Source organism: Gadus morhua, chromosome 22 (genome assembly GCF_902167405.1).
Source record: "Gadus morhua chromosome 22, gadMor3.0, whole genome shotgun sequence".
Taxonomy (NCBI): Eukaryota; Metazoa; Chordata; class Actinopteri; order Gadiformes; family Gadidae; genus Gadus; species Gadus morhua.
In genome coordinates this window covers 15,722,277-15,742,199 of record NC_044069.1, presented here as the reverse complement: position 1 = coordinate 15,742,199, position 19,923 = coordinate 15,722,277, and the positions used below count along the sequence as shown (strand labels likewise).

Below are 19,923 nucleotides of genomic sequence, written 5' to 3'. Positions count from 1 at the left end.
CTGCCACAGATTCTATGAGAGATTCTCTAGGGATTAGAAACACAAATGCAACACCAAGAAGGCTTTTCTCTTGAAGGCTAACTGTGAGAAAATAGGAACCTGTTCTACCGAGTGGAATTCGATAACGTTGTTCAGTCCTTTTTCTTTTTTTACGGTTTTATTCTGAGATCGTAAGGGATTTTATTAGAACAGAGTTCTCAAATTACTACCCCTGAATACAGCAAATACAGTCCCAAAGAGTACAATACTGTGTGTTCATATAAACCATGTTTTTCTGGAGTTAATGAATACGATTTAGCTGGCAGCTGCAGTCATAACTTTCCTTTGAGAAATTAACTCCTATATTTATTAGATACATCGCTTTTCGCTTATAGGATTGTGTTACACTTTTTATTCAGGTTTGGAAAAACCAATACTAAAATGTATGCATCAAGTCATTGTTTTTAAAGGCTATTCATAAAATCTGGCATAATGAAAGAAGGGAAGACAAAAATACAGGAATGGATCCAGCGTCAGCAGGAACTTTATATGGATGGCTTCACAGCAACTGATCTATGTTTAACTGATATCGTTTGATATATTGATGTCTTATGCACAGCATTGAAAAGTATCTTTCTTTCAAAGTGTAATCTTTCAAAACACTGTATATTAATTAACAAAATGAGAGATGAATGACTTCATGAATCCCTGTACCTGAAATGTAATACTTCTAAAAACAAGAACAACAAATAATATTTTGGGTAAATCAAAAATCTTTTGATTATCTTGTACTTTAATAGTAATGATTTTCTATCCGCAAATTCTCCATGAGAGTTAAATAAAACTGCTGAGAAAACTATGTTCTAGTTTACAAGGCAATAAAAAAGACACAGACACAGACAACACGACTATGCATAATTTAAGATGTAACAATTATAAAGTTGAGATCAGGTGTTTTAGGATCAGGAAAAAATGTAACTCAGAAACATAATTTCTTTTAGGAAGTTGCCTTTTAAAAGACTGAAAAACACTGGTGCACAGGTAACAATGATTGTGTTGCACGGGGAAAGGATGTTGTGCTCTATCATGAAAGAAAAGTATTGTTTCAATAGGCTATGAACAACCTACAATAACGACAGGACACAAGTCATTGTATATACGCACGTTAATTATAGTTCTGTTGTTCCTCCTTCACAATACCAGTAGTTTGAGTGCCTATGTTAATCTCATCAGAAGCGGTCATCCCGTACTTCCCCTCGGTCTCTATTATCCGTCCCAGCTTGCCGTCCTCCTTCTTCACCACTTGGTACAGGTCACCTTCTCTGCCGTGCTCCTCTGGCCCCTCCACAGTTCTGGCCGCCTGGGCCCGCTCTGACCCGGTGCCCAGGCCGAGGTGGAGGTCCTCGGGGGGCTGCTCGTGCTCCGGCTGGTGCCGCTGGTGGTTGTGGCAGTGCGTGCGCAGGTTGTGCGGACCCTCGGGCCTGTGGTCGTGGCTGCTGAAGAAGCTGAGGATGGCGTGCTTGGGCAGGTCCAGCTGTGCCGACAGCGTGTGCAGCGCCTCCTCGTCGGGGTGCAGGCCCACGTCCTGCACGAAGCTCTGCAGGATGCCCAGGGCCTCCCGGGACACCCTGCACCCCTCCCCCCGGGCCTCCACCGTCTCGTCGTCTCCCTCCGGACGCGCTCCGCCCTCGCCCTTCAGACCGCCCCAATGGGGGAGTGACGACAGCCTGCCCTGGCTCCAGCCCTTCTTGCAGGCCCCGTTGACCAGGTGGGAGGCTTTGTCGACGGGGCCCCCTTCGTGCGTCTGCCCACAGAGTTCCAGGCCCAGCTCAACGGGCGGACACGTGCCCCCGCCCCAGCCCTTCCCGCTCTCGCCCTCGCCCCAGTCCTTGGCGTCGCGTCTGTCGCCGTTCCGCCCCCTGCCCTGCATCCACACGCCCGGGTGAGCCCAGCCCCCCTCGGATGACTCGGCGGGCGATGCGGTGGACGATTGCCGTGGCGACAGATGAGGTCCCGCCTCCGGGTGGAAGGGCTGGTGCGCCTGGGAGGTCAGCTGATGCGCGTGGTGCTGATGGGGCAGCGGGGATTGGCACTGGTACTAGGAGACGGTAGGAGAGAGGATACGATTAGAGATCACATGATCAGACAATTAGTATGTTGATGCTCACACACAAACATGTTCTGTTGACTGAGTTCCAGATGTGCAACAGTATTTGGTGCCTAATGAAAAAACAAATGCATTTGTAATTTGTTTTATATGATTAGGCTTAGGATTGTATGTTTAAATTCAAAATGTATCTATACTTTTTTAAATAAAGAGTAATCAATGAGGATAAATAAAAGAACAATCAAAGATATTTACATTTGGGATATAAATTGGATCGAAAGCTTTCCAAAATGCACGACACATAGCTTTTTTAAACGTAATTGTTTAAGGACTTGCAACTACTATCAAGCCTCAGATATCCAAAGATATATCTAAAATGTATGTTAAAGCAAAAACCTCTCTACACCCCACTATCAAACATTTTCTAGAAATGCTGGACTAATTATAGATGGTGGTGTGTGTGTGCAGTCAATCAATATTCCTATCGTATTTCATGTAAACTGTCATTATATTGATCAAGTAGCAGATTCAGCTTGCCTAATAATGGAGAGCAAATAAAAAAAGCTTTAATTCCATATGCACACGCGGCCTGCATGGGTGTATTCAGGGGTCAAATACCTAACACTGGGACATGTAACAGACATCAGCTCTGCAACATTTTTAGCCTGGCTCCGCCCGCCTAAGTACTTAGGGGGTTTTCTCCGTCCATATTTTCTGCGTCCAAACAAGCGAACAGAGGGAGTGGCTGAGAACAATGTCGTTAAAGTCAGCTCTCGTTGACGGACATCTTCACGCACGGTGCTTGGTTTGTTTACAGCCTGCGTGCAACGGAATTCCCGGCCAAACGTTAGCGATTGGTTATGGCAGATCCAGAGTGGCACTGGGCAGATCCAATAGTTTTAAACTTCAACAGACACCCGCCTTCAAGTCAGTTAACGTTTGTCATCTGAGTAGGTCCAGACTCTCTGTGCAAATGAAATGAAGTACGAGAGTCTGGTAGAACCAGGCTACAACTGTTTAGCGATGTTTGGAAATTCGACTAATAACGGCCCAAACAAAAAAACTTGCATTGTTAATTAATTACACCTAAATAACATGGACATCAAGGTTCTTTTTACAGGATTTAACTGACTTAGCGGCAATTCATTAACGTGTTATTTATTAACCGGTTTCTGTTGTAAATGTCAGGGCTGCAATCTGCATATCTCTGCATAAAGATCTGTTAGTATGCACCGATGTGCGGACCTGTTTAGTACAATATGTGTGCACGAAGATGCTGATTTTCTGATCAGCTGCATCTATTTGCATTTATATGTGTTTTTTGAGTGTGTGTTTATGTGTATGCGTGTGTATTGCGTCTTTAAATACACACGTGTGTGTTCAGGGGTGTCTAAGTGTACGTGCATGTGTATGTGTCTGCACGTGTGTTTAAGTGTGTCTACATGTTCTTAATGTTTGTGTATAAGTGCATGCTCTATGCGTGTGTGTGTGTCTCTGCATGTGTTTTGCACATGTGTTTCCACATACGTGTGTTAATGTGTGTTTGTGTCTACATGTGTGTCTGTTCACAGGTCCGTGTGTGTATTTATGGACGTTTATCAGCATGTGTTTGCCCATACATGTGATAACGTCTGTGTGTGTGTGCATCCATCACTGGCCCTCTCCCCTCACCAGCGCGTTGTCCCCGGCGACCGGCCCCAGCCGGTCCATGGTGCAGTGCTGCTGGGCCGCGGTGGCGCTGCTGCTGCTGCTGCTCTCATGCTCGTAGATGGCGTCGCGCTCCCCCTGCGCCAGGCCAAGGAAGCGGCGGATCATGCACAGGTTCTCCCACAGAGTGCGGTTCTCCGGGTTGGGCTCCTCCTTCCAGCGCAGCAGCTCACACAGCCACCCCTGTGGGACCGAGCCAACTTGACGCGTTACTGTTTCATTAGCCGCTGAATGAACAAAGGCCCCGTCGCCACGCCGTGGGGCGCCGTTCGCCAAGTGCCGGCGCGGGTCACGCACAGCCACGGCCATTACAGCGGCCATCTTGCCGAACCCAAGAGGCCACTTGGGTTTGCATACGCACTGGGTGACACATTGCCATACCAGCCAGGCGTGATGATGTCATTTAAACATCACATTAGACATTAAAATTGGTTCAGGATCACACAGTTAATGGGCAGTGTTATACAAATGGTCACACATCCAACTTTGAATCATGAATGTTGTATTGTCGAGCTTTCCTTGAACAAGTTGTTTGTTTTTCCTTTTATTTGATGCTCTGTGAGAAAAGAAAGACAAAAAACCAACTGAACTTTCACCTAAATGTGGATGGAGAGAAGAGGGGGTAGGGTTCCTTTCCAATAGTTTTTCCAATAGCGGTCAATAGTTATTGATTCAAGGCTCTCTAAGAGTGATGTGTCCTCTTGCTTGCTCTTTTCCCCCTCAGACTCTGGCTTTAAATATGTTTCCCTTTAAGTTCCCTTTAAGAAGTGAAAACAGGAGGAATAAAATCATCTTCATCACATAGCTTATTAATATCATTGTCTCACAATATGTTTATGCAGGGCATTGTGACCAACATCAACTAATAATAAGGCTTTACCTCATTAATTTGTTTATGCAGCTTTGAAATTCATACATTATTCACTGCATTAAATAATGTAGATTTTTACATACAATCGTATTATAATTCAGATTTCAGCTTGCCGGGGAAACTGACATGAGAGTCTATCTACTGTATAATATGAAACTGTATTTCCCTGCACAGTACGATGTCAGTAAAAAGGACAGCGGGCTCAAACGATTCACAGTCTGCTAGATCTGTGTGATTTTTCTCTAATTAGGGTCGAATTATGTCTGCCTTCGCGGTGGAGGGACGTGAGTGATAGATTGAGGAAAGTGAAGCCAAGCTAGCGTTGGATTTATGAACTAGAGCATAGCGTACATATGAGTGGGCACACACACACACACACACACACACACACACACACACACACACACACACACACACACACACACACACACACACACACACACACACACACACACAGGCACACCTGGCTGCGGACCAGCGCGAGGACACAATACCATCCAGATGCACAGTGCAGATACAGCAGGACGATCCAACACGGCACTGTGTGCCAGCAGCCTTGCACAATTACTCAGGGGGTGATAGAGAGACAGAGAGAGAGGGAGAGGGAGAGAGAGAAACAAAGAGAGAAGGGGGAGGAAGAGAGATGGCGAGAGATAGAGGGAGATAGAGGGAGAGAGAGGGAGAGAGATAGAGGGAGATAGAGGGAGAGAGATAGAGGGAGAGAGACGGAGAGAGATAGAGGGAGATAGAGGGAGAGAGATGGCGAGAGATATAGAGAGAGGTATAAATAAAGAGAGGAGAGAGATATAAATAAAGAGGGAGAGGGGGAGACAGATGGAGCGAGAGACAGAGCATAAAAAGAAAATAGGATCTAGATAGAGAGCGAGACAGAGATAGAGACAGAGATATACATAGAGAGGGAGGGGGAGGGCAAGATAGAGATGTATAGAGATATATGGAGAGTGAGAGAGATATACTGGTATGAGTAAAGAGAAGGGGAGAGGGAATAGATAAATGTAGAGAGAGACAGATAGATAGAGCTAAACGGACAAGAAGGCTAATGACAGAGACATAGACAGGGCAGAGAGAGAGAGAGAGAGAGAGAGAGAGAGAGAGAGAGAGAGAGAGAGAGAGAGAGAGAGAGAGAGAGAGAGAGAGAGAGAGAGAGAGAGAGAGAGAGAGAGTACAAAATGACTGCGCTGGATAGAATTTAAAACCTTAGTGGGTTTGGACCAACTGTCTGTGCTGGCATGACCGCTGAGTGACCCCCCCACACACCCTCGTGATGGGGTGAGGAGAGGGAAGCTTACCATAAACGGATGGGCAAAAACACAAGAGGAGAAAAAGAGAGAGGAGAAAGGAAGTCACGAAAGACACAAACAAACAGAGGGAAAGGAAATAAAAGTGGACGATATAGAGGAGAGACAGTGGGATAAAATGAGAGGCCTACTCTCTCCCTCCCCCCATTTCATGGAGGGAAAATTATCCTCAAAACAAAAGGCAATAACAAGCTTATGGCACCGCCATAAAAATGAGAACAATAAACACTCAAATCATCTGTGTGCATTTGTATGCCTTTAGTGTGTGTGTGTGTGTGTGTGCGTGTGAGAGAGTTTGCGTGTGTAGTCATGCTTGTTTGCAAGTGCATTAAGCATTTAGATAAGTTCATGTATAGTATGCTTACACACGCACATGCATACATGCAGGCAAATAACGCACATGCACGCCCACCAACGTGCATGTGCACCAATTTGCACATGTGTGTGTGTCACTGAGTGTGCGAGTGTATTTGCTTGTGTTTTTGCATATTTAAAAAACAGTGTACATGTCTCAGTGTGCGTGCCCGTGTATGCCAACTATTAAACCGGTAATTCAGGACACAATAGCGGTCTGATGCACTGATGATAGTCCTCTGTAGAGTACAGCTGCTGCCTGATTATCTGGGCTTTCTGCACTGGGCCTGGGTTCCTCTGTGGAGATGCATGAATTCACTATGGACACATGATTGTAGCGAAAAGCAATAGTAATAATTAGGTTGGAAAAAAACAACGAGGTGTACGTGTCAATGTGGTTTTGCGCGTGTGTGTGTGTGTGTGCGCTTCATACCCATAAGTATGTGTATGCGTGTACCTCAATGAGCATGTACACACATACACATAGTTATGGGCATGAAGTACAAGCCTGTGTGTTTGTGTGTGTGCGCATGAATACATGTTATGTACTCATCGTTGCTCATGCGAGTACATAACGTGATGTATGTGATTATGTGGGACTATTTGTAAGTTTGGGTTCTGCACTGTGTGTGTACCTCTACGTGGTGGAATGTGGTGGTGTATTATTTGAATACATCTCCTTCATCCCCCTGTGGTAATGAGTTCTCTACATTTAACCCGTCCTATGCTAGGTGTTAGGAGCAGGGGACCGCCTGCCTCACAGGGCGGCACGTGGGACCATTAGCGCGGGACAGGAGTGTTAACTAATGTTTTACTGGTGTGGGAGGAAACCAGAGCAGCTGTGTATGTGCACATGTGGTTATGTGTGTACTCATTGGTGGTTGTGTGGGAGTGTATGAGTGTGTCAGTGAATGAGTAAGGACGTTGGGTTTGTGTGTGTGCATAAGTGGGGATGTGCAGTCATGGCTGTGGGGGTTTGTATGCATTAGTTGGTGCTTGTGTGTACCTGGCTCTTGGATGCGGCCACCTTGGCGAACATGGTCTGAGACACCTTTGCCCTCTTCATCTCCCTCTGGATCTCCTCGTAGATGGACATGCTGATGTCCAGGCCAGAGCCATCGCCCGCCTGCTGTCCCCGGTCTGCTGCCAGTGGGGAGAGCCTGGCCTGAGAGCAGAGAGAACACAGGATTCACGACACAGCCAGAAGTCACACCGGATCAGTCCAGCAAGCAAGAAAGAACAATAGAGAAAAGAGAAAGAGACATTGATAGAGAAAGGAAGGCTGTATTTGTTACTACGGTTAAAATTACGTATCACAATTAGCTCACGATAAACACACTGACATTCAATGAGCGCTTTGTGGATGTTTCATTGCGTTCATAAAATTATTTGTGTTCTATTTAGCTACTAACATCAGAATATGAAAGGGATACACTGAGATATTTGTAATTGCCATTTGTCTCCCAGATTCAGACTAGCTGTTTAATTCCAAATTCATCATTGTTCATCCAGAAGGAGAGTTTGCTGGGTTAGCGTTTGCTTTCTGTTAGCTGCTTCTGTTGACTTGAAGAGTTACAGTGTCCTAGCTTCTGTTGATGTTCGAGAAATACACTTTTAATGACTTTACAAAGCTTTCCAATGTTATCCGACCAGGCGCTTATTTAAAACGAGTTCCAGTTACAACACAACAAGATGGTAGTTTGTCCATAAAGTCCCACATTTCCGGCACTATTTTAGGTGCTGTGATTATTAGGCTACCCCTGATGCGTCCCTGACTAGCTACCCTCAGCCTAGACTACCCAGCCAGGAGCAGCTGGTAATATAATTGCACCACTGGCGCAGCACAGGTAGCAATAATTACAGCGCTGGAAATAGTGCCGAATTATCTTTGTAGCCTATTCTTAGACAAACTACAGTCCTGTTGTGTTGTAACCGGCACTCGTTTTGTATCAGCGACTAGTCGGAAAACATTGGAAATCTTTGGAAGGTAATTAACAGTGTATTCCCCTTAATTGAACAGGAGCTGGGCTACTGAAACTCTACTAGGCAATGGAAGCGGCTTACTGAAAGCAAATTCTCACCCAGCCCCCCCCCCCCCCCCCCCCCCCCCAACTCATCTGAATCTGGGTAAGACAGGAAAACACCAATTTACGGATTCTCGGCGTATCCCTTTAACACTAACATTAATGCTATGCAGAAATGAACTAATATGCTTTCAATTTGCCTATTAAGCGCATGTGTGTGGGGATAATACATTATAATCTTAAGACATTATTGGATGATTGGAGCTTATTTTTATAAATAATAATTAACAAATAATACATTAAGATACATTGTACTTTTTGGTATAAATATCCAAACCGTAATAATACTGTACACATCCAAAATAAACCGTGTGATTTCAGTCCATATCTTGAGTTTGCGTGGATACGTTACCATGTTCATTTGTACTATCAAATGAAATGGCAGGGCATTTAATGTTCTAATGTAAGATGCACCTTGAAATCCCTTAGTCCCCATGTTCAATAATGTCGTAAAGTTGATCTACTAGAATTAAAGCCAATAGCACAGATGTAGTGCATCCAGAAGAGGAGTGTAATAGAGACGAGTATGTAAGAAACTCACTGAAGCCATGGCTATTGGAAGTCGGGAGGGCCAATCTTCAGTCTTGACACAGGTAACATCCTCTTTCCTAGACTATAGAGTTGAACAAAAACAAAATAAACGTTTAATCTTGAATACAAAATAATAACACATTTTTGTAGCTTTCTCTTTTTTCAAACTAGCTCTATCACCCTCTTTATCTCTCACCCTAACCTCCTCTCTCACTCTTTCAACATCTCTACCTCTCTTATTTTAACATCCTCTCTCCTTTTGGCGGCCTCTCTCTCAGTCTCTCCCTCTCCGACTCCCTGCCTCACTCTCGCACCCTCTGTGTGTCACTGTCAATAACATTATCTCTCCCTCCCTCACACTCCTGCCTTCCACTCGCTAACCCCTCTGTCTCTCTTCCTCTTTCAGCCTCTTCGCCTTAACATTTCACCCCATCTCTCTCTCTCTCTCTCTCTCTCTCTCTCTCTCTCTCTCTCTCTCTCTCTCTCTCTCTCTCTCTCTCTCTCTCTCTCTCTCTCTCTCTCTCTCTCTCTCTCTCTCTCTCTCTCTCTCTCTCTCTCTCTCTCTCTCTCTCTCTCTCTCCCTGTCTGTCTGTCTGACCTGAGTGGGTCTCGGCGGGGTGTTGCCGCAGCTGGGCGGGACGCCCGACAGGCTCCGCTCCTTCTCCTCCTGGTAGAAGCGCTCCCGCTCGCTCTCGGCCAGCTGCAGGAAGCTGTGCATGGCGCGGAGGTTGACCAGCAGGGACTGCGACGCATGCTTGGGGTCCTCCTCCTTGCGAAGGATCTCCGACAGCAGACCCTGGTACAGCATAGGCAAACACACACACACACACACACACACACACACACACACACACGCGCACACATACACACACACACACACACACACACACACAATATATGTTAAAGAACACACACAAACACATACACACAATAATCTATGTTAAAGAACACACACACACATTTACACAGTAACACATACACACGAACACACATAATATGTTAAATAACACACACACACACATTTACACAGTAACACATTCACACACGTTAAGGAACACAAACACACACACATGCATGAAACCCACACACACAAACATAAAACCCACACATAAACGCATGCACACACACACAAACGAAAGAACAAACATAGAAACACAACCACTCATGCAAAAACACAGACACCCACACTTGCAATCCACACCGACACAAACACACCAACACAATTACCAACATACACAGATGCGGACAAACGGACATGCAAAATATGAAATACTGCCTTTTTGGCCAGAAGCAACTAGAATTTCATGGATAAAAAGTTCGAAATTTAGAATCTATTTGTGCGGAGGCTTTATCAATCCACAGTCTCACAACAATCCACAAATGAAATGCAGAGGTGGAGCGCATCTTTTCAGCAACTGCCAAAAGTTCTGCATTTCCCATCGCTTGATCCCAATTAAACTGACACCCCTCACAATGCCAGCTCTGTATTTATTGGCCGGCTAGAGATAACAGTCGATTTACATCGACAGACTCCAAAGCACTGCAATTGTACTGCATTAGTTCGACAACAGACAATAGAACACGTCCAGTGTTTGCAGGAAAGCCTTCCCCGCAACCAGAGGTGCCAAAAGCTCGGGCATCCTTCCGCAGAAGCCGGCCTTTTCATTTTACCGATATGGAAACAGTACGGGAAGAATTTGCATCCTTATTCATATCGGATCATCATAATGCATCCTATCAAGCCCCTCTCCACCACCTCCACCACCATCCCCACCCCCACCCCCACCCCCCGCGCCCCAACCAGATAGAGACTTTACATGCATCACTAATTGACAAATGCCTCTCTCGCTCCTGGCTGACGTGTTGGCACGGCGCCCGACTGCTACCAGCGTTGGCAAAAGAAGCACCTTGGCATGGCTGTGGGGAAATGGGGGGGCACGTGGGGGAGGGTGAGGGAAGCTGGGTAAGGGGAGGCGATGGGGGTGTTAGCTGGCTGGGCTTATTATGACAAAGATGATAATGACGGCAATAATAATAACAATAACTACAATAGGCCGAGTCCCGTCTTAGCGAGCGCCGTTACCGTGGGCGTGTAACGTGAGATGAGAGCCAGAGACGTGGCGTCTCGCACGAGGCGGTGGGGATGGGCGGGGGGGATGTGGATGTGTGTGTGTGTGATTCAGAGGTGGGGTGGTCGTGGGTTTGGTGGGTGGAGGGGGGGGAGACCAGCGACCAAAGGGAAATGGTGAGATATGAGGAGACAGAATATCAATAAAGGGGAGAGGGAGGGGAGGGTGGATGTGTGTGTGTGCGTGGGGGGGGGGGGTCAGATTAAATGGACAGGGAGGCCCAACAAAGGAGAAGCTGGCTTGATGGAGGGAGCAGAGAGAGAGAGCCAGAGAGCCAGAGAGCAAGAGAGCGAGAGAGAGCGAGTGAGCGAGAGAGACAGCATCTCTCTGAGGGGCTGTGATTAGTTGGCCCAGCAGCTGCTTCAATTCTGGCACCAGCTCCCTGCTGCAGAGAGCTGGCACAGAACACACACACACACACACACACACACACACACACACACACACACACACACACACACACACACTCACACACACACACACCTGCACACACATGAGCACACACGCAGATACATGGGGGGGAGGGGGCACTGCGGCAAAGGCCATGCCAATCTGCCAACCAACCATCAGGCACATTCACAGAGCAAACCCTTCCTACAACCAACGCAGACAAAAAGCCAGTATACTGCTGTTGATCCATTCTTTCTCCCGCCATTCATTTTGGTTCCGGCCCTCTTGTCCGTACCTGGGTCCTGTTGAAGGCCACCCGGGCGAACACGGCCTGGGAGATGCCGGCCCTCTTCAGCTCGTCCCTCACGCTCTGGTAAATGTCGGTGGTCAGCTCCGACAGCCCCCCCCCCATCGGGCAGCCCTGCCCGGCAGACGCCTGCGTCAGGGTCTGGGTCGGGGCCAGGGTCAGAGTCAGAGCGGCGGGCCCGGGCCCGGGGCCGGGGCCGGGGCCTCCGACCGGGCCACACTGCCCGTGGAGCTGGACCTGCGGCTCGGGGGGCTTGGGGAGCACCAGGGTGGGCGTCCTCCCCGCGGGAGGTTGGCTCATGTTGTACTGCGGCGGAGGGGCGGGGGTCAGGCCCTGGCCGGCTAGCATGCGGCTGACGGCGTACTGCTGGTTGAGGAACTGGGCCATCACCATCTGCTGGCTGACCAACTGTGGGCTGAGGGGCGTGGCTACCAGGCCGGGGGGGCGGAGACTGAGCGGGGCGCGCCCACACAGGTTGGCCGTGCCCCCGTGGGGGAAGAGCATGGCGGCGCCGGGCTCGGCGGTGCTGCCGGGGGCCGCGGGCGGGGGGCCGCAGGGAATCGTAGTTTGTAGCGGATCAGAGAAAACATCCGTCTCTGTAGTGGAGAGGTGGAGAGATTTCAAACGGAGAGAAGTCTCAGACACAATCATAAATAGAGCCGATATTAATATTTGAAGGATTGCATTGAAGCGTGAGCAATAAAAAGAGAGGAGGAGAGGGAGAGAGGGAGAGAGAGAGAGAGAGCGGGAGCGAGAGGAAGAGAGACAAGCTCACCCTTGAAGCACTTGGTCTTCTTGAAGTGCTTGTACCATCGTCCAAACTCATGACACTTGGCAGCCGAGACGTTTGCATAGTAAGTGCTGTTTACAATAGACGATATCATACTCTGGAACAGCAGGGGGGAGGGGGGGGGACAAGACAATAGGAATTCATTACCAACTCCGAGTGACTGCTTCTGGCTGCCAGGGCGTCTCAGCTGTTCCACACACCTGATATTAATGAACTGAGATCGCTGTTATTAAAAAGACCCCTAGGTAAATAGGATAATAAAGACAGATGAGGGTGTCAATGTGTGTGTGTGTGTGTGTGTGTGTGTGTGTGTGTGTGTGTGTGTGTGTGTGTGTGTGTGTGTGTGTGTGTGTGTGTGTGTGTGTGTGCATCTGTAGGATGGTGTGTAGGTCGATGCTTGTGTGTGAGAGTCAGCTGAGAGAGTCTGAATAATCAAACAAAAGAGTGGATGTAAAAAAACTAATATTCTTTCGAATGCTAACACAGTCTCACTTTCTTCTCCCAGAGAAACATACACACGCACGCACGCACACAGACACACACACACACACATACACACACACAGACACACACACTTTCCCCCAGGGCCAACCCGTGCGCAATCTTTACATTTGATTATACCTTTCATCTTCTCCTATTTATTTTAATCTCTCACAAACAAGACAGAGAAAAAAGAGGGGTAGAGAGAACGAGGCAGAGGAACAGAGAGAGAGAGAGAGAGAGAGAGAGAGAGAGAGAGAGAGAGAGAGAGAGAGAGAGAGACGGTGATGGAGGGAGAGGCGGGTGGGGGGTATGTGCGGTATCTGATCTGTACACGGGCAGAAAATGAAGGAATCTGACGGGAAGTATTGTGGGAGATATGAAGCAATTTCATTCAGCCAGCAGAGGTCCTATCATGTGCCCCAGGGCCACATTCCACAGACAGACATACTGTACAGTTTATGTCTGGGCAGCAGTCACGTGTAGTCATGTGTCTTTAAGGCCCGTCTGCTATCTGGGACTGTGTGTGTGCATCTTTGAATGTTTTGCATCATTTTTTCTCAATTATTTTATTTCTGTTGGGTATTACATCGCTAAAGATACATCCATGGATTATCTACCTGTTATGGTATGCAGATAAACATTAATGTTGCAGCTTAAACACAAGGCAGTGATGGGTATTAAATGATATGAAGGACAGACTCAGAGCCTGACGGACGGACACGTTGACAGATCCAAAGTGACAGGAGGGGTGACTTAGATAGAAATGTAGCTGGCCCGGGAGATAGCCTCTTTAACAGATAGCATCTTTGTCTTTTATCTCGGTCTCTCTATATGCCCCCACGCCCTATCTCGCTCTTAGATCTGGATTTTCTATCTAGATATGGGACTACGTGCTCCATCTGAAAAACCAAGGTAGGCAGGTCCACACGCACACACACACACACACACACACACAAACACACACACACAAACACATACACACACACTTACAAACACTATTAAACTTTATTTTTCCTGGCGCTGAGAATTAATTAAGAGAGGAAGTAAGAGTAAGACACTTTTTGCGTGTCACTGAATGTGTTTGTGTGTGTGTGTGTTTATGTAAGTGTGTAGGTGTGTTTAGGTGTGTAAAACAGAAATGTGTTTGAGTGAATGAATGAGAGAGAGAGAGAGAGAGAGAGAGAGAGAGAGAGAGAGAGAGAGAGAGAGAGAGAGAGAGAGAGAGAGAGAGAGTGTTTGATTCTGTGTGTGTGTGTGTGTGTGTGTGTGTGCGTGCGTGCGTGCGTGCGTGCGTGCGTGCGTGCGTGCGCATGCGTGTGTGTGCGTGTGGGTGTGTGGTACCTGGGAGAGGGGACACTCCTTGGCCAGGGCGCTCTGGTTCATGTCCTTGAGCAGCTCCTTCAGAGCGTTCCTCACTGTGGAATGGCTCCACTGCTCGGCTGGCAGATCCTCCAGCTTGGGGCAGCTGCACCCGGGGGCCGCAGGGGAGAGCAGATCACATGCATTAAGGCTTACCTCTTAACAATCTGCTGTGCATCTGCACAATGACTTTTATTTAGGAAAATTATACTGTTCGGCCATAAAGGTGGAAGAGGCGTTCCACTTGTCGTTCGGCTCTGTCATAAATCAAATCGTAAAAATGAAACAAATCCCATTCTCGTTCGAATCAACAAAATGCTTAGTAAGGCTTTCTTGAATCAAACCCTATGGTAATGAGCACGGGGGAATTATGATAGAATGAAGGCGTGGTGGTGCGTCCCAAAATGACCACTGCGGATTAATAGTACATCTTATTTGATCTGTGGTGGATCAGAAACACCACCCGTGACATTGCTGTTTCTAATTGGTGGAGAGGACAGAGATGGCAGATGGCAATGCTAGTGAATATGAAGGTGGAGGAGTGTATGTGCCTGAGGTGTGCCAGGTCCTTTAACAGGATTGTAGCTGGTTGTTCATTGGCCACAAACTGCAAGGGAACCTCGTTAAACAATTATCTTCTACACCCTCTCTACGGCTTTGCCGTCTCAAACGCCAACCTTAAATGAAAACAATTAAAGGGTAACCAAACACTAAAACGAAACATCAGGGACACCAAAAGGTATTCATAATGAGTGACATCATCTGGCAGAGTTTCAAGCACAGTGTTCTGAGACAGCCTGCTGTCCCTGAGGCGCCCTGTTCCTTTGAGACCGGAACACAACATTACTACCATGGGCTGACTCTGTCCCTTTAAGACGGGACACATCATTACTACCATGGGCTGACTCTGTCCCTTTAAGACGGGACACATCATTACTACCATGGGCTGACTCTGTCCCTTTAAGACGGGACACATCATTACTACCATGGGCTGACTCTGTCCCTTTAAGACGGGACACATCATTACTACCATGGGCTGACTCTGTCCCTTTAAGACGGGACACATCATTACTACCATGGGCTGACTCTGTCCCTTTAAGACGGGACACATCATTACTACCATGGGCTGACTCTGTCCCTTTAAGACGGGACACAACATTACTACCATGGGCTGACTCTGTCCCTTTTAGACGGGACACAACATTACTACCATGGGCTGACTCTGTCCCTTTAAGACGGGACACAACATTACTACCATGGGATGACTCTGTCCCTTTAAGACGGGACACAACATTACTAGCATGGGCTGACTCTGTCCCTTTAAGACGGGACACAACATTACTGCTATGGTCATTACTCTGTCCCTTTAAGACGGGACACAACATTACTACCATAGGCTGACTCTGTCTCTTTAAGACGGGACACAACATTACTACCATGGTCTTACTCTGTCCCTTTAAGACGGGACACAACATTACTGCTGCTAATGATCTGTGGTGCTGACAGCACTGTCAGCGGTAGGACTTGTACCTGTGCAGCTGTATTTTGAGGGTGATGACATGGTGAACTTCCTGCAACATGTCCGCCACAGTGGCGTCGGGCGCGTCGGTGACGTACGACAGAGGCACTGGGTTCCACCTACCCACCTGGATGAGACCTGAACAAGATAGCACACACACAAACGCACACACACACACACACACACACACACACACACACACACACACACACACACACACACACACACACACACACACACACACACAAACACACACACACACACACACACACACTCAATGTCGTGTCCCTAATTCAGTAGGGGTGGCCCAGAAGTGGCCCAGAATGACACAGAGGGCAGCAGACCACAGTATTGCAGCCTTAAAGGACAGTGTGTAGTAGATCATATCTAACAACAGACATTTAACTTATTTTATTAGCAGAGCAAAAATTCCATTGAAAAACTGATACTGAGAATTGACACACACTGTTCAAGCTCTAGCCACAGTAAGATTTAGTAGGGGTGGGGTTCAGGGTGTCCAGTCAATATTTTAGGGCGGGATTTCCCACCTGAGGCACCTGCACGGACAAGCCCATCCCCACTTTGACTTAACCACCAAGTGGTAGCCACAACGCATATGAACCAACAAACCATGCGAGGTAACAGCAGCCAGGTTGTGCGTGTTTGTGTGTTTTTGTGCGTGTGTGTCTACCTTTGGCCTGGGCGGCCGAGCTGTGCGAGTACCCCAGCGTCAGCAGGGCCATCTCGATCAGCTGGTTGAAGAGCAGGTCTCTCCGGACCAGCACAAACTCTGCATGCTCCTCCCTCTTCTCCCCCTCGGCCACTCCCTCTCTGTGCTCCACCACACAGAAAACTGGCAGCAGGCTCCCTGGGGTGACGGACAGCACAGACAATCAATCACACGATGGCATTTAGACACTAGCCTAGCAAATACCGATTGAAAAAAAACCAAAAACATGTTGACTAATGGAAACCAGATCCATTGTTTGTAGACGCAACATTAAAGAAAATGAACTAGAAATGTGAGTGTGACTTTTTGAAAATCAATGTATGGATTTGATAATTTATTCATTCATTAAATATGGCATTATGAGAATGGTATGTAAATTACCCGCTTTAATTTCCCTTCAGTAATTGCTTCATAAAAGTTGTTTTCATTATTTCATTTAAACATCAATTTATCAAAATATTTGTGGATTCCTTTCCCCCAGCCTTGACATTCACTAATAAATAACAACAACTGCACACTGCAAACCAGCAGAAATGCAAATGAAAAAAACAATTGAGAACCTTCGTGTAATACACATGTATAATACACATGTTTATTACAACATACATGACCAGAGCAGTAAATGAAAGAAGAAAGAACAAGTGTTTAGATTAATAGAAAAATAGAAAATATATAGGACTAAATGAAGTTTCCCTTTTCTGTGTGATTTGAGACGTTTTACAATGTTTAACCATTATTCCAGTACCTCCAAAAGATAAAAATCACAAAATGCCGGGAGCTTCTTTTTGTAAAACAGGCCAACCTGCTTCCGAGTCAGTTGCACCTTACCTCTCTTGTGCCAGTTCTTGCTCTGTGGAGTGGAGGGTTTGAGGACCAGCACGGGCGATTTGGCCGAAGGGCTCCCCTGCCCGCTGCTCTCGTGGGCTGAACTCCCTCCTCCCTCGCATTGTTCCAAGCGGGCCACCTTGACTGGAGGAGCCCACGCGGTGTCGTTACCTTCGGGTGGCTTGGCTCCATTGTACTGGGGATCCATGTGGGACTTCTTGGTCACCGGCGCACACACCGATAAGCAACACACATACACGCGCACACCTGCGAATAAATAAATAACATAAACCAAAACGATTCAGAGCGAAACCTTCTCAAAGTAACACAGTAGCCAAGGCACAAAAAAAAAGCGAAATTCAGTGTGACATACGAATGACTGACTTAACGTACCTGTTACTGTTTATGTAAAATCAGAAAAAGAAAAATAGAATACCGCACATCGCCCCGACAAAAACAGACACAGCCCATCAGCGTCATTTGAATCGGGGCCACCTAAAGGGTGATTGGGTGATGACCTTCACAGGAAATAAAGTAACGAGTATTAAAGTATACACCTAACACGAGGTAAAGTCCATTGGCTACTGCAGTCCTGTTGAAAAAGATCTCAGCGCTTTCGCCCTCACGCGCACAGCAGAACAGTGTGGCCCAATTCACTTCCTATAGGCGCGCTCGCGCTCACCGAGGCTAGTCCGGAAACTGAAGTTTTGATCGAAGCGAGAAAATGTAACCTATTTCGGTCGACACAGATTGCCCTTTTTTTCCCTCCAAATGTCAGCACTCCGGTTAACCCTTGGTGGAAAAGCTCAGCCTCCGTCCACATGTGTGACTTGCGGTTTATCTCTCATGTCATACCCTCGGCGCGAGTCTCAAAAATCCAAAACCGAACGAGTTGTCACCGCCACGGCGTGGATCACGAAGCCCCGACCCTCGCGGTCAGTTGAACGTGACGGCAGTCGTCTGTAACCGTCGGCATTATCTGGCGTCCGCGATGTAGTTGTGGTGCCGGCGTCGCTACGCTTTTTGCTCTCTTGTCTTGAGGATGAATTGGGCTTCACGGCAAGTTCAGTGCGACCTCACACCCAGAGCACTGTGCTGCTGGTCTGTTGTGTGAGAACAATACAATACAATACGGCTCGGAGCTTCCACACAGTAAGCTTAGAAAAATCATACAGCATCACATCAACCCCCTTTTTTTGAACTTGCAATCTGGCTGTTATTTGCTTTAACGTTCAAACGCGTTACCCACGCGGGAGAAATAGGAGAGAAAATGTGAGGCAGTGGGAGAGAGAGTACGCGAAAGAAATTGAGGGAGCGAGAGAGAGAGGGAAAGAGAGAGAGAGTGATAGAGAGAGAGGGGGGGGGGGGGGGGGGGAAGAGAATCGTAAACAAGGACCCAGCTGCATTAGCATATGGTGTAATAATGAATTCACTAGCGCGCTCCGTAAATGTATTAAATGTGACAATTGCGCATAAATGTATTTATTATTTTTTTGCTGCATGCTGTGCGTGCACTTGTTATTGTCTTCGGGGTATTCCAACTCTCCATGGAAAGAAAGTGGAATAACCAATGTGGTACAGGCTGCTTTTACTAACTTTTCAAATCTAATTCTCACGGTGTTATTCTTGGTTCATGTTGAATGGACGTGAGATAATCACTGTGTTTCATCAAATATTTACAATATATTTAAAATCTCAGCAAACAAACAAAAAACGTCGCATTTGCAATGACAAAACAAACATCTAACAACCGTGGATCATATTATTATGAAAATGAGGACTTGACTCAGTTATTATTTACCTATAGGCTACAACTTGATATTTCAAATACACAACAGACCCACCACTCAAGTCAACCAACCACCAATCAGAGGCCAATAAAGTAATAAAAACCAACAAATCATACAGAAATTAATCTCTCAGCACCTGGTTGAGCGCAGTGCAAATTCCTCCAAAATGTGATGAGTTGTGGAAGGGCAGCTTTCAGGTTCTGTAGTCAACCCTCAAACTGTCTCCTGCATAGGTCCCACTATAGTCTCCTCATCTCGGCACCTCTGAGTCCTCGCTGGTGCATGAAGTGTGTCTAGAGTCGAGGAAGATACCTTCAACTCTGTCAACACAGAGTCGTCAGTGAGCAGGGGGGTGGGGGTGTGAATCCATTATATTGTGTGTGTGTGTGTGTGTGTGTGTGTGTGTGTGTGTGTGTGTGTGTGTGTGTGTATCAGTGTGTTTTTGTTTTGTGAGAAGATAAACAAACCAAAAAGGGAAAGATGGATAGATTATTCCATGAAAGGGGGAGAGATTGAACTTTCTATAGTGAACATGGAAAGATATATGTAGCCGGAGAGATAAAGAGAAAGATGGAGGAACTCTCTACTTCTGGGAAACAAGGCATTGTGAATTATCGATCTACCCAATACGCCATTCATGGTAGCTAAT

At 46.9% G+C, this 19,923-nt stretch overlaps 1 protein-coding gene across 1 annotated transcript; it reads right to left on the bottom strand.

Moving 5' to 3' along the window:
- Positions 1 to 493: 493 nt before the first annotated feature.
- On the bottom strand, positions 494 to 18,798 carry satb1a (SATB homeobox 1a). The gene is made up of 12 exons (XM_030347896.1): positions 17,878 to 18,798; positions 17,488 to 17,751; positions 16,621 to 16,797; positions 15,941 to 16,067; positions 14,393 to 14,516; positions 12,554 to 12,665; positions 11,767 to 12,374; positions 9,551 to 9,748; positions 8,963 to 9,034; positions 7,344 to 7,502; positions 3,758 to 3,976; positions 494 to 2,077 (listed from the first exon to the last, which is right to left on the bottom strand). The coding sequence occupies exons 2-12, from the start codon at positions 17,690 to 17,692 to the stop codon at positions 1,145 to 1,147; spliced, it is 2,934 nt and encodes a 977-aa protein (XP_030203756.1). The 5' UTR covers positions 17,693 to 17,751; positions 17,878 to 18,798; the 3' UTR covers positions 494 to 1,144.
- Between the last annotated feature and the right edge of the window lie 1,125 nt (positions 18,799 to 19,923).

What these genes read in the sequence shown, in the direction of transcription:
- satb1a (XM_030347896.1), bottom strand. Translation starts at nt 17,692, where the DNA reads ATGGATCCCCAGTACAATGGAGCCAAGCCACCCGAAGGTAACGACACC. An exon ending in AGGAGTGTCCCCTCTCCCAG is followed by an intron (nt 12,666 to 14,392) that starts GTACCACACACC and finishes CTGCTGTTCCAG; the next exon opens with AGTATGATATCGTCTATTGT. An exon ending in CCCCGCCGAGACCCACTCAG is followed by an intron (nt 9,035 to 9,550) that starts GTCAGACAGACA and finishes TCAACTCTATAG; the next exon opens with TCTAGGAAAGAGGATGTTAC.